This window comes from Thalia democratica, chromosome 1, assembly GCF_965202585.1.
Source record: "Thalia democratica chromosome 1, ktThaDemo2.hap1.1, whole genome shotgun sequence".
NCBI classification, from domain to species: domain Eukaryota; kingdom Metazoa; phylum Chordata; class Thaliacea; order Salpida; family Salpidae; genus Thalia; species Thalia democratica.
In genome coordinates this window covers 105138091-105161774 of record NC_139165.1, presented here as the reverse complement: position 1 = coordinate 105161774, position 23684 = coordinate 105138091, and the positions used below count along the sequence as shown (strand labels likewise).

General features: G+C 29.7%; 1 protein-coding gene across 6 annotated transcripts in view; it reads right to left on the bottom strand.

Moving 5' to 3' along the window:
* Positions 1 to 1780: 1780 nt before the first annotated feature.
* LOC145843305 (uncharacterized) overlaps positions 1781 to 23684 on the bottom strand; it is a 116760-nt gene continuing 94856 nt past the window's right edge. For 4 of the 6 annotated variants that reach the window (XM_082950802.1, XM_082950872.1, XM_082950942.1 and 1 more), the window contains 22 exons: positions 23156 to 23477; positions 22644 to 22901; positions 22200 to 22376; positions 21819 to 22022; positions 21446 to 21583; positions 17647 to 17737; positions 15912 to 17324; positions 13992 to 14227; positions 13501 to 13746; positions 13042 to 13114; positions 12410 to 12504; positions 11553 to 11928; positions 10107 to 10252; positions 9549 to 9810; positions 9168 to 9224; positions 7656 to 7867; positions 7152 to 7415; positions 6068 to 6143; positions 5148 to 5296; positions 3579 to 3746; positions 3096 to 3237; positions 1781 to 2682 (listed from right to left, as the gene is read on the bottom strand). In XM_082950802.1, the coding sequence (XP_082806928.1) occupies positions 3109 to 3237; positions 3579 to 3746; positions 5148 to 5296; positions 6068 to 6143; positions 7152 to 7415; positions 7656 to 7867; positions 9168 to 9224; positions 9549 to 9810; positions 10107 to 10252; positions 11553 to 11928; positions 12410 to 12504; positions 13042 to 13114; positions 13501 to 13746; positions 13992 to 14227; positions 15912 to 17324; positions 17647 to 17737; positions 21446 to 21583; positions 21819 to 22022; positions 22200 to 22376; positions 22644 to 22901; positions 23156 to 23477 (5092 nt within the window). In that variant the 3' untranslated portion in view covers positions 1781 to 2682; positions 3096 to 3108. The remainder of the gene's footprint in view (positions 2683 to 3095; positions 3238 to 3578; positions 3747 to 5147; positions 5297 to 6067; positions 6144 to 7151; positions 7416 to 7655; positions 7868 to 9167; positions 9225 to 9548; positions 9811 to 10106; positions 10253 to 11552; positions 11929 to 12409; positions 12505 to 13041; positions 13115 to 13500; positions 13747 to 13991; positions 14228 to 15911; positions 17325 to 17646; positions 17738 to 21445; positions 21584 to 21818; positions 22023 to 22199; positions 22377 to 22643; positions 22902 to 23155; positions 23478 to 23684) is intronic. The other 2 variants (XM_082950950.1, XM_082950958.1) reach the window with 2 other exon arrangements.

Here is a 23684-nt window from a genome sequence, read left to right as displayed (position 1 = left end):
TTAAAACAAAAAAAGAAATTTTTTTGTAGTAAAATCTTACATTTAACAAACTCTTTACTACTGCTCTTTTTTGCTTATTTCATCATGCTTCTGGTTTAGGATAGTGTTTTAATATCTCAATACAGAGAACCCGACTTTGTGTCTAATATCTTAATATAGATGTTCTTAAGGGGCAATAGGGAATAGTAAAGTATAGCAAATTAGTACAACAATCGAAAAAGAACTTATTTTTTATTTACATAAACGAAAGAAACACAAAGATACATTATAGCTACATCACACTATCTCAATAAGAGATGCTGTTAAGGGGTAGAAGGAGTAGTAAAGTATAGATTAGTACAACAGTATTGATTATTACAATTATTCTAAATTAACTGCGGCCCGAGAGCAACTTTGTTTGAGAAAACTGGCCAAAAACTTATGAAAGGCTACCGACTGCTGTTTAGTTAATTTTTTGAATTACTTTAGCAACTTAATGTTATTTTTATTAAAATTGAAACATTAAAAAAAAATTCTGTGTTGTTATATAACATTAGCTTACAAACTTCTGGTTTGATATTAAACTAACAACATTAGTTAATAAATTTAAAATAACATTGTCAAGTGATTTTTAACATTTATATAGACAAATGATAGCATTGCTTCTTTGCATTAGTATTTGGACGCAAACTTTTACATTGCAAACTTATGCATAAAAAAAAAGAAGTCTTCAGACTCACAAACGAAAACCTATGAATCAATTTATAACTGTTCAAAAATATAGGTTTAATCGTTTGCTAAGAAAAGATCCTAGTGAAATAACTTCACTGGAATATAAATAAAAACAAATTGTACAGTAACCTTCCTTTATTGCACAAACATATGTTTCTGTGTGTTAACGAATCAACACACTTCAACTGGGTTCTGTAAAAAAATAATTTCTGTAATGAAAGAATAGAACATGCATAGTAATTATTATTTTACAGAACCCAGTTGAAGTGTGTTGATTCGTTGACACACAGAAACATATGTTTGTGCAATAAAAGAAGGTTACAGTACATTTTGTTTTTATTTTATTGAATTAATTTAAAGCTACTTAAAATCGATGCTCCTAACTAATTTTACTTACAAAGTAATCCCAGCATGAATACACTACTAAAGTACTGAGTTAAGACGGTAATAATGTTCATCAACTATTTAACTTAATGATGGCACAAATTTGTTTGTACAGGTAAAAGATTTAATAACTTAAATCGCTTTAGACTAGAACCTTTATACTCTTACAACCTTTAAAATGCTTAGTCATTAATAAACTTAAAAATCTAAGTTCTTCAATATTTAGTTATCCATTCCTTTAGGTTTTAAAATAATTTTAAAATGGCAATTTTTTTAAGAAATAATATTTTTTAACCAAGAACAACATTTGAATTCAAAAAATCACATCGTTATGCATGTACTTACCAACTTAAATATTTTCATGATATTTTTTGTATTATCTTCTAAAACTAAAAAGCTCAAGTTTCAATAGCTTTTTCAAACTATCTACTATACTTAAGTAAGGATTTTACTCTAGTATAGATAAAACGATTTAACCATAAAGTTAATCAATAGTAATAATGACACTAGACTAATCTGAAAAATCTGAAAAAGACAAAAACTAATTTAATGCAGTATTAATAAAATATTAATTAAAATAGTGATCGGTTTATTTATGAAACAAAATAATCATTCAATGGAACAAATATGTTTAAACATCGATAAAAAAAAAAATAAAAATTTTATCATAATCAAAGAGTATCACAATTAAATAATTTCTCATAATAATAAAGTAGTTAATAAGGAAACAAGATTAAAAGAAAAGTGAAAAGTAAGCGAAATTAAAGCTTCATAATTCACAGCTTTTTATTTAACTTGTACAAATAACAATAATTTAATAAAGTCAAGAAAATTTGTTTTCTCTGCATTTTAAAAGTAATATTAAATAGAGAGGTTACTTCATTTTTAGAGCAAGACGTTTAAGTGAATCCATTAAACATTCAAAAAAGTAATAAGAAAATATTTTTTTCTAAAAATTTTGCTGACCTCAAGACTAGATGAGTAATATTTTTCAATTTAATTTTTGAAAGAACCCCTTCAAATAAGTCATTTATAGAAGCAACCTGTTTATCTCATATAAATATTATATACATATATATTATTATGTATTTTTATATTACACTGGAGTCTCAAACAATTAAGTTACAACGAAAACAAACAGAACCAAGTATCATTTGACTTCCATGCAAAATTATTTCTTAAACCAAATAAAAAAAAAACTCTAAAATATTTATTAAACTGAACTTGAAAAGAGCTTATTTCAAAAACGACCACACACAGAAAGCTACATTTTAAAAACATTTTCATTTTCAATCCAAACAAGCCAACACACAAAATCAAAAAGTTTTGAGAAAATATTAAGAAAGAGGTATTATTTCAAGGAACAGTATCTACTATAGCTCTAAATTTCAAAAAATAATCAAAAAACATAGTTTGTTGGTCTGCATTTTTATTCTCTTTTTTTTTCCGAGCATCTTCTAATGCTCATGTCTGCTCGGGTTGGGGTTGCGAATTTTTTTGGGGTCAACATCGTAGTTAAGCGACAATGCTTATTGCTATGGATTTGAATTTTTTAGGGACCAAAGTTGTCGCTAAGGACTTCCCTAGCTGTAAAAAATATTTTATGTATAAATATATTCAGTTTGAAGTATAATAAAATTAAAAAAAGCTGCATAAGTTCGTAGTTATTTTTAATAGAAATGTAAATAACTAAATAGAGTAAAGTAAGTCCTCGCATTTTTATCTGTTTATACTTATATGATTTTTTTTCTAATGCAACGTTATTGTTGGGTATTAGGCCTGCATGATCGACAATTTATTAACAAAATTAAAGACTTACACATACTTTGTTTGAGTGATTTTATTAACAAATCAAAATGGAACGTATTGAAAATGTAATAACAGAAAAAGCGTGAAACAAAGTACAATTAAACAGTTTTTCAAAGTAATTTATAAGGAAACAACGTTAGCAGAAAGCGAAACTGAAGCACAAATATTTAGCATTATGACGTCATAAAAACCTCGTCGTTGTTGTTATGCGGGCATGATGAGGAGCATCAGGTGCTGGATATCGGCGAGTGACGTGTACAGGTCCGGAGCTCGCAATTGGATGGCTTCGTTGGAAAATTCCCCCGGAGCGAAAAAGTGAAGCACGTGGGGTTGCTGTTGGGAGAAATAGTTTTTAATAAAATTAATAAAATATACTAAATATAAGTGCTTTTGGTAAATTTTGAAAAGTATAAACTTGATAGTTTTTGTAAGATATGGCTAAAATTAACTATAAAGTATAATTTCAACTTTTTTTTCATATCTTATAAATCGCTTACTAGTTGGTATTATTTTACTATCATAGTATTATTTTTAAGAAAATAATTAAAAAAGTAAATAGAACAAAAACAAAATATTAATAACCTGTCTATCATCGGAATTACTGGATTAATCCAGGTTAATTGAAATAAACAATAAAATAAAAAATATGAAGTACAATAAAACAAAGCACTAACCTGTCCATCATCGGAGTTGGTGGATTGATCCAGGTTGATGATTCCAGCTACTCCCTTGTCGTGAAGATAATCAATAAACTTGCTCTTCAGCGCAGTCGTCTGTTTCTGAAGATCTTCTGTGTCCCTTCCGCAAGGTAGCGCTACGAGCATGCAAAATGACGATTCGTCCTGTAGATGCTTGTACATAGATTCACATTAAACGAGGGTTTTTTACAAACGTCAAAAAATAATAACAATACACAAATAGTTCTCAATTATTAGCATATGTGCTGAGGGTAGTTGTACATAGATTCACATTAAATGAGGTGTTATTAGTTTTAAATAAATAATTATGTTGGGCGTACTTTTTCACCGATTCATATTAAATGAGGTGTTTTTAATAAAGGTAATATTTAAAATTTTACAATATTTTTAGCACTTGTACATAGATTCACATTAAATGAGGGGTTATCAGTTTTAAGATTATAATTATGTTGGGCGTACTTTTTCACCGATTCATATTAAATGGTCGGTTTTTTATGAATTTCATCAAAAAAAACAACATACTGTTGGTACTTTTACATATTTTCACATTAAATGAGGGGTTTTTAATAAGTTTCATAGAAATTATTTAATATATTTTTGTACTTGTACATAGATTCACATTAAATGAGCGGTTTTTAAATTTATTAAAATAATTATGTTGGGCGTACTTTTTCACCGATTCATATTAAATGGTCGGTATTTTAAATATAAACAAGTAAAGATAGACAACATGTGTAAGTTATGAAGAGTAAAAGTCTCTGCACAATCAGTGGGTAGATATGATACAATTGTAATCACATAGATAAACTTAACATTCTCAAGTTTTATGGGCGTCTAATCACATCACATTGGTAGAATAGAACGAATAACAAACTAGTTGCTTTAAAAATCGAACTCTAAGGTTTAGGATGTTTTGTAAAATTAAGAAAAAAAACAATTAAGATATAATTTTTATACTATAAAAACCTTACCATTTCAGATTCAGTTAAATATTTAGGGTAAGAGTTTAAATTTTAAGACATCTAGTATATAATACTATTATCGAGTCTATTAAAGTATCATTTGTTCATTTTTTAAACAAAACTCATTCAAACCATCATTCTCAAATTGAGAGCCCGTTGAAATTTTGCAGATTTATTTCTAACAAATTAAATTAATAACATAATTCCGCATATACCACAAGTATATGTTTAAACTGGTTATCAGTACAAGTATCATTTATAAGTTAAATTTTTTCAAACATTAATTCAAACCATCATTCTCGAATTGAGAGCCCGTTGAAATTTTGCATATTTATTTCAAACAAATTAAATTAATAATATAGTTCCGCATATACCACAATGATATGTTTTAAATGGTTATCAGTACAAGTAACTATTATAAACTAAATAGTTTAAAACGTTAATTCAAACCATCATACTGGAATTAAGGTCGTCCGTTTTTTTTTTCAAATCAAAATTAAAGTGTTTAACTACATTTAATCAAGGCTCTTAGCTTTCAAAGATATTTCTGCCAACGACAAACTAATTTCAAACACAATCAAACCATCATCCTGGAGTTCAATCCATCCAAATGTTGGGGATTAATTCTCAACCTGTCCTTAATTCTCAGGGATGCCAGGTGACAATTGTTGTCAGACTGTCCGGTCTTTTCAGATTTCTGTGGCAACCTCGAACTTGCCAAGTCTCTGTCGCCTAGAAAATAATGTATATTAATATTTTTGTTTGAGAAAAAATAAAAGTTTAAAAACATGATTGTAATTATAACATAGTATAATTTTCAAAACCGTAAATATGCATCAATTAAATACGTTGTTTAAATCCAACTAGTAAGGTCTCTTTTTCTTATAATGGTTTTTATTGTTAGTAAAGTTTTTATTAATTAGTTTTTTTAATATAAAGTTTTTATGGTATTATTTGGTAAAAAGACTTTCGCCTGTTTTCTTTGATTTATAACAATAGAAAAAATACGTATTGTATAAAAACTAATTTTTATGTTGGTGTTAATTATCGAATAAATTTCTTGTCCTTTAAAAAAAGACCATAATCGTTGATCATTTATATAATATTCAACACTCCTTGAAAATTAGTTTAAACATTTACACTTTAAATATTTGAAACAGAGATAAGCTAATAAAAAAGTTAGTTTTACTTAGCTAAAGAAATATACTACGCTCTAGCTAAATATTTTAACCCTAATGCATATAACATGATCCACTAAAGCTATAGTTTTAGTAAAAAATTATAAGCATAGCTCATGTACAATCCGAAAAAAAACTAATTCAAGCTGAAGCTAGTTACAACTTTAGGTTTATTACAAAAAGCTTCAAACTATAAACTTACTTAAAGGTTTACATATTAAAAAAAACTATTTAGTTTAAACCAGTAATTACTATCATTAATTTACTTATATTTAATACTATAACAGCGTTCTTAAGTTCAGTTCTAATTTACAACAGTTCAAACCTGCGATGTAGTGAATTTGAACTGCGGCCTCCTGAGACTTGACGATGATGTTTCCCTGCCACACGATCGGGTACCTCTGCGGGGGCATTGTAAACATGTAAGCGAGGCCCTTGCAACAAGCCCGAAGGCTCAAACTTCCAGTAGCGTCATCCATGGTTAACACAAATATAATAAGAAGGACAAATACAAATATAAGTGACACAGAAAGACTCAAAAATTTAATAAAACTTTTCATTCAGTTTTTTGGAGCTGTTTAAATTTGTCGAATGACGTAATAATAGGTTTTTGAATTTTTTGTAAATATTTGAATGATTTTTGTCATTCCAAATTTAAGTATTTATTGTTAAGGACTCTTGTAATTTGTGCTGTCAATTTTAATAAATATTACTATTTATATTTGTCTGTTTTAAAGTGTCACTTTGGGTTAGCATTTTTAACAGAACTAAGTACACAAAATTTGTAAGTCTATTGAGACAAAACTTTCAAACTTTTAACTTTTTAATTACTGATTAATTCATAAAAATAACAGTTTTGATTATTAAATTACAAGTTTTAAGTGGTTTAAATAGCTTAGTATTTCGTTACTATCGTAGACAAATGTGTATTGAAGATAAAAGTTTTCGTTGTTAATTTATAATTAAACTTTTGATCGAATTCTTAATACTAAAACTTTCTTTTAAGGATGAGGCTACTGGAAGATTTTTTTTACAATTATAAACTAATTAATACAAAATTTATGTTTTAAAAAACAACTAAATTAGCTAAATGAAACAGTTTTTAAAACTTACTTAGAAATATTTAGCGAAACTGATCAAGTTAGCATAAATATGTGTTTTGATGTTTAAAATTTGACCTAATAGAAGTAAAATACTTTTTGTATACATAACAAGACAAAGTTTAAGCACTAGAGTTTTAAAGGTAAATCTAGTTTCTAAAAACTAAAAACCATTTTTAAATTTAGATCAAATTTTGTAAAAAAATCTACGCATTTATTGGAGTTGTTAGATAAATGTTTTACTTTTTCAAAATAACTGTTTTATAATTTCATTTCTAGTATTTAGTATTTTCACAAATTCAAACTAACAGCGTACAAATCTCCTCCTTGACTACCGCCACTATTTTGCTGGCCACCGCTCTGCTGCGGACCACCACCTCCACCACCGCCGCCACCACCAGCGGCGCTCTTCTGGGAATTACCCTGCTGTGATACCTGTTGCTGGAACCTCTGTTGCGTGGCAGCTTGCTGCTGGGGGTTGTTTTGGGGGTTTAGGGGATTGTTCTGGGGGTTCAGGGGATTGTTTTGTGGGGGTGGAGGGGCCTTCTGCTGTGCTTGAGCTTGCTGTACCTGCTGGGAACAAATGTAATTTTTTTATAGGCTTACTAAATATTTTATTATTTAAATTATCATAACGGCTTTAGGCAGAAAAAAAGTTATCAGGTGTAAAAAAGATATTGAAAAACTAGTAAAATAGTTTTTTTATTATAAATGTCAATAAAACAGTTTTTAAAATACTAAAAAACTAGTTATCTTATTTATCAAAAACTATTCCGTTACAAATTATTAATTTTAAACGTTATATTTTAAAACCTGTCCCATCTGCAGTGAAGCTCTTATCAGATGCTGAAAATTTGGGTCGTTGATGTTATGGGGCCACGGGAGCCTGGGGTGACCCATATTTGGGTTGTGGGGCCACATTAGCGGGTGGGCGAATTGTTGCGGGGCCCCTTGGGGTGGTTGGGGTGGGGGTTGTTGCTGTGGGGGTGGTTTGTTCTGCACCACTGGTTTCTTGTCTGGCGTTGCTAAGAAAAAAGAGTTAGGTTGTTATTTATAAATACACATTTATGTATTTTGTACATGTTTTAGTTTAAATATTAATTTTTTTTTAATACTTTATCTTTATTTAGAGTAAGTTTTTTTTTGTAAGTAACATTCTGAGTTGATTTACTATAAAAATGGTGTTAAATTGTTTAAAACATACAAACAGTATTTGAATTGATAACAGTGGAGTAATATGAAAGTAGTAGTGTAGTAAACAGAATACTTTTTTTTCAGTAACTTAATTAAAACAAAGTTTAAAATAACATAATTATATATACCTCTGATTTAAAAGTATTTACAAGTAGTTTATAAACTAAGTTAAGTTTTTTAGAGCTTTGAGATTTGTTTTTAATATAAAAATTTAACTAGACTGTGTTTATACTATTTGTTTTAGCTTTTTTATACCTATAAACATAACATAAAAAAGTTAAAGTTAGTTTTAAAACTAAAAACAACTCACATATATTTACTAGCTTTACTAATGGTACAAAAATACTTAACATTGAGCTTGGTTATCTAATGCAGTTAAGGAAGTATTTGTTAAGAAAGCAATTGATTAATAAGCTATTTAATCAGAAATAAGATCAATCAACAGTAGATTAAAGCTAAACGATGCATATCAAGCCTGTCTTATAAGTTACTTGGTTATTACTTTTCCTTTTAATACAAAACTCTTGAAGTTAATTTATAACACTAGTCGTCTACTTATTACTTTATTTGTTTATACACACAAACTTATGGAGCTTAAAAGCAATCAGTTTAGTTTCAAAGGTAATAAAAATGTTTTACTGTAACTTAGTAAAACAAAATGTATGATGTTTTATAGTGATATTAGTTTTAAATACGTAGTTTGCACAAATACTGTTTCATAATCGGGGTTAGTCTAAAGTTTTTTGAATAAACTTATAAAGTTTTAATTTTATTACTTAACTTTTGACGCGTCATAATTAGTTGATAAGTCGATTTATAGGGTTAGACTTTTTGTTTACATATTTGATTAAGATCAGATTATTTACTAATTAGAACCTTTTTTAATTACTATTAGAGCATGTATGTGCAAGTATTTTTCATTTAAATAGATAAAGTAAGATGATAAGTAAATTTTGTTTTCAGTAGTTTGTTATTTCGGTTCATTGACTCAGTTTTATTTTAAATTTTGATCAGGTTTTGAATTAAACATTTTAAACTTTTAAATTTTTATAACAGAAGTATACATGAGTGTTATTTTTTATAATATATAAGATATTAATAAAAAGTTGAATAGTAAATTAAATAATTTACCCGAAGCAGGCATTCTCGGCTTAGCTGAAGGCTGAGGCATGCTTTTGGATGGAAATCCTAAATAATAATAATCTTTAATAAGACTAAATAAATTAACTTAAAAACTCCATTTACTACAAAAACAATATTTAAAGAAGTGTATAGAGCAAGATATAATAAAGTAGAAAAAAACATTCAAATGTAGCTTTTAATTAATTAGCATGCTTTTCACATTTAAAATAGGTATATAAAAAATTAAAACTAGCTATTTTGTTCAAAAAATTGAAAAATTATTCCTTACTCTTAATTACTTTTATTTTAATTTAGATAACACAGTAGCAATAAAAAACCAACATATATTTTATTTTTTTTATTATTTAATATTTATTTATTTCCACCAACCGCTCATCATGAAATGTTCCTCAACTTTGTCCTTGTCGCTCTTGGTGGGATCCGAATACTTCACCTGACTCGTCGCCACTTGAGGGGGTTTCTGCTCCCTGGCGACACCGCGCGGTTGCTGCGTGGTTACGGGAGGGGTTCTCACGTGGTGGCGCTGCTGCTGGGGCTGGGTCTGCCGCTGTTGCTTCACGGGAGCTGGTTCGGGTTTGGGGGGAGTTTTGGAGGATTGTGGAGGGGCCACCAGTGGGTGTCGCTGTTGTTGCTGGTAAGGATAAAATAATATTTACAAAAATATAATGATATTGATTTTTTTATAGAATAAATTTAGTGAAGTTTTTAAGTTTTTTGTATTATTTTTTACTTGAAGAAGTTTTTTATAAAAAAAATATTTTACTATAATTAAGTAAAACTTAAATTTAGTGTTTTATAGTGGTATTAATTTTAAAAACGTAGTTTGGGTAAATATTGTTTCATAATCGAATAAAATCTATACCAAACATCAAAATGTAAAAAAAAAGTTAACAACAAAACTAAAAATTAAATAAAAAACAAACGAACCATCATGTGAGCGAGTATTTGCTGATGAAATGGGTCGGCGTATGGATGGGGAATTCCCTGGGGTCTCGGGGTGAGACCCTGAAGCTGTTGCTGCTGAATTGCCGCTTGGTGGTGTAACATTGACAAGAGGCGTGGGTCCGTTTGTGCTGTTTATTAGGAACGTTTGTTAGCTGAATATGTACGTTTGTGCTTTATAGTAGTTGTTTTGTTTATTGTAGGTTGTCAATTAATTAATTCTACTTTTTATTGGTAAAACCAACATAAGCCTTAAACTTTTCAACTAATAATGTTTTTATCATTTTTTAGTCAGGCCAGTATGTAGCGAATAAATGTGTAATTTTACCTCATCTTAAGTATTTGGTATTTTATTCGACAACAATTTACAAAAATAACGTCTTGAAAAATATCCTTGATAAAAAGTTAAAAACAGTTACAAAAGTAAAATATCGACATTAAGAATCATTAAGCGTGGGAAAATTCTGAAACTTTAAACCATGTTATTTTTAGCTCTAAGTTGAAATAAGCTTGAGTTGCTTGTTTACTTTCTGACGCCTACAAGTGGTTAAGTTTTAATTAAAAATACATGGTAACGTAAATAGCTGTACTAAAATAAATTGCAACAAAACAGTTTAGTGTGTTTTTTTTTATTTTTGGTTGCTTAATTAATGTTTAGAAGTTTTTTTTTAATCTTCATTTATCCTTGTAAAGTTTTGTTTGTATACATTTGTGTGATAATTTAGTCAAGGCTGTTGGATTTTTTACAACAACCAGGTTTAATAAAGCGTATGATTAATAATGTTCCTGTAGCCTGCATGTTTCTACATCAATTAAATATTCATCACTACCTTTTATCCACCAAAGATCGAAGGCACCTTGTAGTACATCTGGTTGAGCTAAATTTACACAATGGTACAAAATATGTTGTTATTAATAGTTAATAAAAAACTATATGCAGTTGTCAATTGTAAAAATTAATAATATTATGTTTATGCAGCCTGTATTTCTGATTTTTTGTATATCAACTATCTATTTAGACCTGACAAACACCAAAGATAGAAGGCTCCTTGTAAAACGTCTTGTTGAGCTAAATTTACAGATTTGTATAAAATATGTTGTTAGTAGTGTTAATAAAAAGTTAGAAAAATTGTCAAATGTATAAATTTACACAAAGGTACAAAGTATAGTATTAATAAAAATATATTTCTTAGTAAACATAAAAAAACATCCAAGTATCTAATAATACAAAGTTTAATTGAAATATTAACAAAATGTACTGATAGTATAATCAACTACAAAATTAAAAGTTGGTATAAATAGAGAAAAAAATATTTTGTGAAGGAAAAACAACAAAACAATTATTAACATTAAAACTCTAATACTCTTAAACACTTATGAACACTTTAAAAACATTCAAATCAAAACTGTAAGAAAGGTTATTCCCCCAACCTGCGATCTGTCCGATGTTGTACATCTGGGGAAACCCGGCCGCCGCCTGTTGGGCCGCCGCTTGCTGCGCTGCCTGCTGCAATTGCTTGTTAATGTCCTGCTGCTGCAATCCCTGCTGCAATCCTTGCTGCAAGAAGAAGCCCTGCTGCAATAGCGGGTTGGGTATTCCCGGGAACTGAGACTTCTGACTTGTTGGGATCTGGGCTGGTATCTGAGGGGGCTTCTGCGACGTGGGAGGGTGGTACTGGGGTCGTTGGGGCGGGAGCTGCTGGGGTCGCGTGTTGGGCGGCGTCGCCATGGGGTTTTGTTGGTGGGGAATTTTTTGTTGAATTTGCTGCTTGGCGGCCGCTCTGTTCGGTGATGGAGTGTAGCGCGCCTGTGTGAAAAAAAGATTATTTTAAGAAAAATTTATATACATCACAATTAATAGATATATATAATAAAAAACTATAGCTTTTAAATAAACACTATTTACAGTTAGTACAAGCGATATAAAAACCGCACAACTTCCACCCGATCAAATCTGAGAACCGCTTACCGACAAAGGGTAACGCTTAGGGGTAACAGAGATGTTAAAGAATTAATAAATAAAATATTTAAAAAAATTCGGTGGGATTTGTGCGCGGGTAGGAATTGTAAGTATACCCAGCGACATATATGTATAATTTTCAGGTTTGTTTAAAAGTATGTGTGTTGCAAATGAAGAAACTTCTACAAATAATTTTATTTTATGAATTTATGGAGCTAGTTTAATTAAATACTTTTGATGAAATCTTATTTCAGCAAGTTTTTTAGTATTTACCAATTGCAGTACCTTTAAAAGTACTTATATTTATTCTGAAAAATTAAAATATTACCTGACTAGCGGTGAGAAATCTTGTCTGCTGCTGAGCTTGTGGCTCGGTTTTTATTTTTGGCGCGTTTTTATTTCCGGTGGGTGTCGCCATGTGACCTGAAAAAATTTATTAAAATTAAATTGAAGTTCATAAATATAAAAATAGTAACCAAAAGTATGTAGCAAAAGTGCTGAAGTAGTCAAATAAATCGTAAAAAAGTATAGTTGCGAAAAAGTTGAAAATGGTTTAAACATTACCAAGTAAAACTGAGTCAGGTTATTTGAAATTAAATTAAAACTATACGATCTGAAACACATTAATATTAATGTTTATGTCGTAATTAAAAAAATTACAGCGCATTTTTAGTAGTCAAGTAGATCTTTAAACAAGAGTGTATTTACGAGCACTTGTGATTACTCATTCACTACCAAGAAAACTGAAGTCGGCTTATTTGAATACAGGTAAAAGTTTTAAAGATCAAGAGCTTACACTCAAGATTTTTCAAACATTTGTCACTTCTTGTAAACAACTTATAGACTTTAAGTTGTCGTGCTAGTAACATCAAAGAAAACTCAGCAAAAGCTATAAGCTTTGAATTTTTCTAAAACCTCTAGAACTGCTTTAATAATAAAAATTCAATTAATAAAACTCACTTTTGCTGGCTTCTTGTTTTTCCGCCTTCACTTTAGTTTGAGCTGCGTTTATGGCCTGCTGTCTTTTCTTCGCCTGTGAGTTACGAAAAGCTGTGAGTTGTTGGTGGCAACAAATTGTTTTGATAGTTATTTCATGCATAAACTTACAAGTTCATAAATTAAACGTATAAGTACTAGTTTGAGTCTAAAGGTGTTCAAACAGAAAAAAGCTCATGTACTTGTAATGTTCAAGTATTTAGACAAACTTCTTGAGATTACATTTGTTATATCTTTTTTCTAGCAAAAGTTAAGCATCCAATGTATTAATTTTATTATTTTTTATTTTGACTAGACAATATTTTTAAAACAAGTTTATCTAGACTAGTGTACTACGGATCCGCCAACTTTAACTTTGTTAATAAACACACTTCAAAAAAATTTATAAGTATAATTTAAACATATATGTTTTACTTGTAATACCTCCAACTCTTGTTTGACGGTCGGCAATTTTCTCTGTGGCGCCAACTGTTGGCCAGATTGTTGCGTGGCAGCCATGTTCCTGACAACCCCGTGTTGCTGGGGAGGGGTGACCGTCATCCTGGGAGGAGGGGCCACCTGCCTCTGTTGGGGAGGAGGCTGTTTGAGGTGGTTACCCTGGGGAATGGTTGCCATGGGAACTTGCGGGTTGTTGAATTTGATCTGCATCCTCGGTTGCTGGTTGGGTAGCTGAGGTAAAAAAATAAATATATTTTTTTAGGTTCAAAAGATTTTTAATGTGCAATGTGAACTTTTGTTACTAAAACTATAAATTTAGTTTAAAATTTATAACTGAAAGTTGTAAAAAGTCTAAGTTTATTAAGGAAATTTACACTAAAGTTTTTCAAAATAATCTAATAAATCAATATATTATAATAAATCGAAATGAATAATTTGTACTTTTAATTTAAACACTAAAAAACTTGAGCTTTAACCTGCTGAGGATTTTGAAGCCTCTGATTGGCTGGCATTCTCTGATGCTGCAACGTCATTCGCTGATTTATCATCGCCGCCAGCTGGTGCTGGTTCATACCGTATGACGTCATAATCTGCTGCTGGGTGGGGTGACGTTGTATAGGGGGTTGTTGTTGTGGGGGGTAGGGAGATGATGACGTCATTGAGGGCATTTTGGCGGGAAGCGAAGCGGAGTTCGTCATGGGTGGTTGCGTCGCTGTTGTAAAATGTTGACCGTTTATTTCATGTTCTGCAACTATATTTTAATTATTAACGGATGTATACTTAAAAAAGTAATAAATTTATAAAATGTAAGCATCTGTTGGTATAATATTTTAGTAAGTTTTAATTCTAATTCAGTCAGAAATTGTTAATACTTTTGAGCTTTTAGCAAATAAGTTATTGCAAAGTAGTTTAATTTATATAGGTCAAATGAATCTTATGCTAATTAAACGCTTGTTTTCGACTAAAAAAAGAGTTATTTTTTATTTGAAACTCTTTTATAAGTAACTCTGGGTAAATTTTTAAGGAGATTTAAGGGCATAGCAAAACATTTAGCCTCTACTAGGGCATGCATTTATTGGATACAAAATGTCTACATTCTGCAAAAGCACATTTGTCTTTTAGTAATTAGAAAAAAAAACAGTTATTCAAGCTGTAATAATATTTTTTAAGTAATATAATTAGCTAGGACATGATTTAAGACCCTAGGATGTCAATTCGGAATTGTATAGATTATAGCGACTGAGTTAAAATATAAATAGCAACTGACATAGAAAGTTATTTAAAAGTTATTTTTATTTAAACAGAAAGTTAAAATTGTTTTGTTTATTGTCACTTTCACAATTTTTACTAGCATAAATTGAGATCTTAGAACTCTAGGATCATCTTTTAGTCGCTATGCTATTGTCTACATCAGTGGTCGTCAAGGTGTACATGCACACTAGTGTACACGAAACTCATTTAGGGGTGCACGAAATTTTGAGATTACAGAAAAAAATACATAGAGTTAGTTTAAGTATGTAAATAATAATTAATAAACTATTTAAAGAATACTGAACCGGGGATTTTGTAGTAATTGCGGAGAAGTGTTCAATTAACAAGTATGTAAGACAAATCCATATAACTAAAATATCATTGTGAAAATAAGGTAAAACAAATGAAGAGGTCAATTAAAAAGTGGATCAGAAAAAAAGTTTCAGCTTAAGTTGTCAAATGGTTTGCATGTAAATACAAGCTGAGTTATGACTTTTAAAGATAAATGCACTAATAAAAGTGTTTACGTAGTCCAACCACTATTAAAATTAGATCTTGGTGTGCACCGGTTTAAATTTTTGCAGCTTGGTGTACACAGAATTAGATTAGCTTGACGACCACTGGTCTACATCTAAGTAGTGCTTTTATGGACAAAAGTATTAGTATTAACAAATTAAGGAGTTCCTTAACTGTTAGACTTAGTAATATTAAGAGGTTATCTCAAGTCAAGTATTGCTATAACTATATAACTAAGTTGTTACATTAGTTGGCTTTATAAGTTTTATCTTGTAACATTCCAAAATAGTTAAAGTTTACTGAACTACTATTATTACTATTATTCAGTGATCTACCGAATCTAACCAGACTTTTGCTTGAAAAAGTTTGATTGGTCTTAAGTTTTAGTATTAAATGTAAAATAAAAAATAAACACTATTTGTTTTTAACAATAAAAACTGTAAACAACTTAATAAATTACAAGGTTTTCCAATTTAAAGGACTAATAACCCTTAAAGTAGTTTTTGCAAAACAAAAGGACCTTAACTTCTAAAAAAATCTATACCAGGGACTCTGTTTTGTAAATCCGTTAGATCACTACTTATGTAAGTTATTATATTAGTTTTTTAGTAGTTTGCAATACAAGTTACCTTCCAAGTTAGTTGGCTGCCGAGTTCTAACGGCTTGCATTTGGTTAGTAGCTTGCAATTGGTTGTTAGGCAACTGGTTGTTAGTGGCAACGAAACTTGTTGGTAAGCGCTGCTGTGGGGGCCTCATGGGAACCCGCTGTGGGTTCGCCCCAGTAGCTTGCTTTTGGGGGTTACCCTGATTAGCAACAGTATTAACAGGCTGGTTAGTTTGGAAGGGAAAGTTAAAAGTCTCGTATCCGCTCGAGGGCGTCGTTTTGGCGCCACCATGCGGCGAGTTTTGATTTGGGGGATTTCCCAGCGCAGCGCGGTAGTTAAAAGTGGCGTTCATCATAAGCCGCGGTTGCTCACCACTTGATGGCAGGGTTGCGCTGAAGGGGATGCCGTAGAGCTGCTGTTGCTGGGGATTCTGCTGCTTGACGACGAACTGCTTGGGGGGTTTCTGATCCTGTTGCTGCTGAATCTGCTGCTTGATCTTCATCTCCTGCTCCTGCTTCACCTGCATGATCTTCTTCTGCTCTTCCGCCTCCTTTATCTTTTTCATGTTCTCCTCCTGCTGCTTCTTCGCCACCTCCAGCTTGATCTGCTCCTCGTGCTCCATTCTCTGCACCTCTTCAATGTGTCTCCTCTCCTCCTCTTCTTTGATCTTCTTCATTTCGAGCTCCTTCCGTTTTTTCTCCTCCTCTCGAAGCTGCTCCTGCTTGAGCTTCTCTTCAGCTTCTCTCTTCAACCTGTCCTCTTCTTCTCGCCTCTTCCTCTCAGCTTCTTCCTTCATTTGTTGCTCCAGCCTCTCGGCTTCTTGCCTCTTTCTCTCCTGCTCCGCTCTCATCTTCTCCTCTTCGACCTTCTCCTTTCGAATTCTCTCCGCCTCAAGCCTCTGCTGCTCTTCTTTCTCCTTCCGGATCTTTTCCTCCCTCTTGAGAGCTTCTTCTTTCCTCAGCCTCTCTTTTTCTTCCTGCTTCTTCTGCTCTTGCTCCTTCTTCAGCTGCTCCTCTCGTCTCCTCCTTTCTTCGGCCTCCCTGAGATCCTGAGCGCTCTGGGTCGGCTTCCTCAGCAGGACGGGGCTGACTATTTTGGCGTTTTTGTTTTTGAGACTGTTGGGAGAGACCTCCAGCTTCTGCAGCTCCTGGATCGACTTGTTCTTGTCTCCATGGCTCGCCACCTTGATCAGAGTGCCTGGTTTCAGCAGAACGGGCTTCTGGGACGTCAGGGCGATTATCTTCTCCATGGGAAGGATCTGAACCTTGGCGTTGGGATCAAGTTGCACGACGTTGCTAATCTTCCTCACGTGCGCCGGTTGCCCGATCATCTGCACCTTCTTATTGCCGGTTTCCGGAGATATTATGACGTCACGATTCGACGGGAGCTTGAGAGATTTTATGGGGACCAATGGGCGGTGCTTTGGGAGTTCCTTAGCTGTTTTGAGATAAAGAAATTTTATTAATTGTAAATTATTTGTATAGTTAACTTTTTAGAATTTTGCAAGTTTAATTTTGGTTTTACTTTTCGTTTAAACCAAGCTTTTTGTTTTTGCTAAAACTTTTTCTTTTATAGCTAACTACTTAGTGTCAGCATTTTTACTTATTTAAGTTGTAATAAAAAGTCTTAACTTTTCATCTTTTATGTTTAGATCAGTATTCGTTTGTTTATAAGTTGTAAGTTAAACTAAGTCACGTTAAAACTTAAGTTTGAAACTATTAATATTTAAGTTAAAAATCTAAATCAATAAAAACTAAACCTTTGCTGATACTAAGGTCAGGTTTGCTTTCAACTTTTTTCAGCTTCGGAGTTGTGAACGGTTTTGAGAGATCTTCACTTTTTCTCTTTAGCTAAAAAAGTTTTGGGCGGTTAAAAAAATTGTCAACTTCAACATTTTATTTGTTTTTAACAGCTTATAGTTGATTATATAAAAATAAGTAGTACAAGTACATAACGACATTTACAATTTTTATTTCACTTTATAAATAGTCTATCAAACATTATGTCAAAATACATAATTTAATGCCAAGGAAAGACTAAACTGATTGTTTGATTTTTAAAATGTGAAGTAATAAGTACTTTAAAAACCGTTTTAAATCTGTATCCAGCTTTAAAAGTTTTCCCAGACTAACATGTATTGATTTTTGTTCTTATATAAAAATATTTTTTTAGTTATACTGTTATTTTCTAACTTTTTCTCATAGAATTTCAACAAAATTGCGTAATATAAATTGTGGTGTAAAAAAACGTGACTCTTTGAAACAGTGTTGTAATTTAATATTTCTTTAAAACTTATGTATATTTCCTAAATGTCAAAAGTTATTACTCTTATAACAGTTCTAAAACCACAAAAAGAAATGTGTATAAAAAAAATATATTTAAGAAGATGCTAATTTTTTTCTTTATTAATTTATACTAGAATAAACTGATATTTATGTCTGTAAAAAATTGTTAAAAAATATTTCTTTTTAGAGTTCGGTAAAACTATTAATAAGTTGTTTTACTAAATGAACGTGTTTTGTGAACTGATAAGTATATTCTTTTTATTAAACTGCTAGTATTTTCTTTTTTTAATTTTTGTTAACTAACAAGTTCAGATTTTGTTTTTTTTTTATCAATATTTGATAAAATTCGTTTATCTTTGATAGTTATTTTTCACTTTTTTCTTAAACTTTTATATTGTAATACTTCTAACCAAGATTTAGCTTTTTTTTATACGACAAATCTTAAAGTATTAAACTATATTTGTAAAATGAAAACAACAACAGCTTTTAATCTAAGCTTTTCTTTAAAATGCAGTATGTATAAGTGTAAAATTAATATATTTTAAATACATAATAAGTACCCTTTTTAAGCTCACTTAAAGATAAAATATTTTTATAATCTATTTCATCGAAATGAGTTTTACTTAAAACTAGAAAAAATTGATTTCTAAACCTTTTTTTTCTCGTGGATAATGAAAATTAAAAAAAGCTTAAATGATTTCGACTAAACATTTATCTAATCCCATAATAACTGCTATGTAAAATGAATCCTTGTTAGCACTTATCAGATAGTAGTGTTTTATGATAGTATGAGAAATTAATTAAATAATCTCAAAAAACCAAACTGTTCTTGAACCAAAAACATTGATGTGTCATTAAACACTTTAGTTATTGTTCAAACCGTAACATAAATATCCAAAATTAACATTTAAAAATTAAAACAAAGTTTATCTGAAAACACAAATGTTTTTTTTTAAAGCCAACCAAAGTTTCAAACATTTAAAAACATACAAACTAGTATTTGCTAAATAACATTGTTACGTACAACGATCATGTACGCTTATATTCTGTTTTACGACCTAAAGTTTCTTAATAGAGCTGTTATTATAACTTACATGTTCAACAACGAAAATTAAAAAAAAATAAGCAAAAAGATTAGAGTTTCAGAGTTGACAAAAGCATTTACTATATACTTCAATAAACACTTTTAAAAGTAAATCTAATTTTCTAGTTTAGTACTTTATTAATATTAACTGTTTTTTTTTTCATTACAAACTAGCAATGCAATATACAAGATCAACAAAATTGATATTTATTAAGTAAGTACCGGAAACTGATTTTATTTAAACGCATAAATCAAAAAACCAAATACAGATAAACTTGATTCATTTTTTCTTTTAATGAAACATTTTGTTTCATAGTAGTGTGATATTTTAACTTGCTTCAAGCAATTACGTCAAAAGATTTGATATTAAAAACTTTTCTAGAAGAAAGACAAATGTTAAGATTTTAAATAAGTTAAATTCGATATAACAATAGTTTAACATACAAATCAATAAATTAGGATGTTATATCGAATTTTACTTTAAATTTGTAACTATTAAGATAAATTTTTATTAAATCCATAACTTTAGCATACAAGCAAAGCTTAACCTAATAAAATAGCATTTTTAAAACCCATTTTATAAGAAACAGTAATCTTGAGAATTTAAAACAATTTATTATAAAAAAGCTTCAAATTTACATATATAAAAACATTCTAACTACTTTTAAATCTAATTTATTGTACTGAAAGCTATTTAGACAATTTGACCAGCTGGTTTTACCGTTATTACAACGAAATAGATATCATGTAAGTTAGAAATATCGGTCTTGTACTTTTTATTTATTTTAAATATCTCTGTCTAAACTTATACTAGTTAGTTGATAACTATTAAATTATATTTTGATAATAAGTTATTATTCAATAAACCATAGAAATTCTAATATAAATATAAACATATTGCGGTTCTTATTTTTTTAAGTGTTCAAGTTTGTTTATTTAATTTTTAACTTTAAACTTCTATGATAGCATGTGCGTTTGTATTAAGTATACAAAAATAAATGGATAGTTTATGTAAAATTAGCATATCTATTTTAGCACTAAATATAATATTTTTTTTATTAAATTCGAAATAAAGTTATCATATTTCTTTAAATGTTATCCAATGACATAAATGTTTATACAAAAAGTAAACATTTAAAGGTTAAAAAACTTCAAGTTTAAACTAACTCAAATGAAAGTTGAACTATTTTATAGTATACTGCTTTTAAGTTTATAAAAAATAATGTATACTTTATTTTGTATTTAAATAATTTAATACTAAAAAAGCTTATATTTAAAAGACTTTTTAGCTCTTTTACTAAGTATAATAATATACATATATAACAAACAAGTTTTAATAAACTATAAAAAAAATTTATTACACATTTTTGTACAATTAAATATATAAACTATTTGTAACTTGAATTATAAGAACACATAATTTTTCAAGCTAGAAACTTTTTTTTTATAACAAAAACATAAATATTTTTAATGTTTTACACTCAATATTTTCTAAAACTTTTCTTGATTCTATTTATACTTTTCTACTATCTTTCTTTTAATCATTCTTCTTTCTAGCTGTGTCTAAACAATTTGCTAAGCCTCACTAATTGTAGCTTATCAAAAATCTGTGAAAATTATTGTAATTTATCATTTTTCTTATCTTTTACACTATTACTGATAACACTGTTTACTACAACTCATTAGTAAAATTTTACATAATAATGTAATTACATTTCACACTTTGTATAACTCCCAATATGTTATAAAAGATTTTACAAAAATAAAATAATAATTTGCTTTTAGGTTTATCGAGTATCAAAAACCTTTTTTTACTTGGTCTATCTAGCTTATTACTAATATTTTATTTGGTTTTTACAATTTTTAACAACAAGAAAAATATATATAAATAAAAGGTAACTATAATTTATCAAAAAAAAAAGTATTGAAATGTCATAACGTATTTTTTAAATTTAATAAAAACTCATTTGCCAAAAAATAAACATGACTAATTTAACTGGCAAAATATTTGTGACAGGATAAAGTTAAATATAAAATTTTGTAGTTTGATAATAAAAATTATAATAAATAATTTTTCCAACACTAAATAAAAACACTATTTTACTACTTTTTTAAGCAGTATTACAAATTATTTTTAAATACAAAGTAACTCAAACTACTGTATTTCAAATAACAACAAAATAACTAACATTGCAACCGAACAGAGGCGTAGTGTTAGCAGATTTCAATTGAGGAGTTTTTTCAGGAGTTACACTTATGTTGCTTGGTAGTTTTATTTCTTCTTTGTTTAAATCAATATACTTGGATGTGTTCCATTGTGGCGTGCGCTACAAAAAAAATAAACATTTAATGTTATTATATAGTATATTTTAGTTATAAGTATAATTGTTGCAAAAGTAAATTTAATTCAACAGCTTTTTCTGAAAAAGAGTACTGTTCTATTAATCATCTTGGTAATTTTTAACTAAACTAAACTGTTTACTAAAATAAACTTTAAGAGTTTAAAGAAAAATACTAGACTTTTTTCAATTGAATCAAAGCTCTTATATTTGAAAAACTCACATCTAGTTCTTTCTTTTCAGGTGTAAACATCTTCTTCTCTGGCGAGAAGATTTTTTTCTCAGAAGATATTTTTCTGAGATCATCATCATACTTCTTCTCGGGCGAAAATAACTTCTTTTCAGGAGAAATGATTCTCTTATCAGGAGAAATGTTCTTGAGGTCGTTATAATCGCTGTCTTCATCTACGCAATCATCTGATGCAGCCTAAATAAATAAAAATTATAAATGGCAACCAACTAAAAGTTTTAAAGGCGAAAAATACAAATTTAGCAGAAAATGTTTTTTATTGGTAAAATAGTTGTCAAAAGGCTACAAAAAGTACTCTACTTTTTACAACTGCTTAGTTGAAAACTATTGACTATCTAACAACTAAATATTTACCTTATTATTCTGTGTACCAAACGGATCCATGAAAATACTATTAACAGCAGCAGCTAGTTCTTGTTCTTCAGCTTCAGATCTCAACAGATCAGCAGCTGCTTTCGCTTCATCGTCCAATTGTTTCTGAACATCGTCTTGAACTGGTTGTACATTGGAAGAAGTATCTGGTTTGCTTGCCTGAGATATTAAGTTAGTTTATAATTTTGTGTAGTGTTTTAAAGTTTGTTAAAAAAGACACAAAACACTAGGTCTAAATATATTTTAAAAAACTAGTCTTTTTTTTTTTTTTTTAAATTGACAAAATCTTTTTTTGCAAACAGAGACACATCGACAGACTATTTACATAGAATTTTGAACAATAAATTTATTTAACTACTTAAAACGTAAATACCACTATCCTCCAAATGTACAGAGATCTATCAAAACATATAATCAAACCCTGACCTCCTTTTTAACTTTGCTTTCAAACTTTGGTTTCTTCTGCGGAGAAGCTTGATGAGGAGCAATAATGCTACTGACAGGATCTATGATGCTCCTCACTGCAGCTTCCTCCAGTTCCAGCTTGGACATCTTTGGTTCCTGCTTCACTGCTTCCTTACCACTTGTTTCCTTCTGTTGAGGTTCTTTCCTGTCCTGTTGGTCGTACAACGCAGAAGACTCGTCGATTTGCAGTTTGTCCTCAACTAGTGGTGATACTACGTCCTGTGGTAAAGTTAGGTTGATTGATTTGCAACATTTTTTATTGATTTAACTAAGGTCAATATTTTCTCACAATTCGCATTATTAAAAGAAGTTAAACTCTTATTGAATTGGTAAGCGTAAAACTTCTCTACTTATATCCATAACTTCTCTTTACTTCAACTATTTTACAAACTGTTTATAGATTATAATTAATATAGATGAAGTGTGTAAAAAGATGTAATAAATTTAAAAAAAGATAATAAACAAAAACTTACCTCCTTAACAGGTTCGAAATCCGACGAACTCTCCGAACTCGACGAAGTCAGATTGCTCGAAGCCCAACTTTGCTGCTTGTTGTAGGGTAATTCCCTATTATGAAACTCCTTCCTAATATGAGGCTGACTTGGAACTTTTCTCCTTACATCGGTGTTGAACGCGCACATGTTATCTGACGAGGTGGAATCTTCGCTAGAGTCGTCAGTCATCTTCAAATCTTCCTTGTACGAGTTTTGGTTTTGGGGAATGTTTTGGGGTTTCTTGTGGGGTTGCTGTTGGCGAAGAGGGGATTTTATTTGGGTCTTGTTTTTCGGTTGGAACCTAAAAATTACAGATATAATAATTTTATCATATGTTTGTAAGAAAGCTAACTACTATTTTAAATAAATTATTTTTTTTACAAAACATAGTTGAATAATCAAAAACTTACAAAAAAGTTAATTATAGAGTTTAACACTTAGAGGTTGAGTTTTTAAATATTAGTATATAGTAATAGTTTTTTGTTTTTTATCAAATAAATTTTGTACT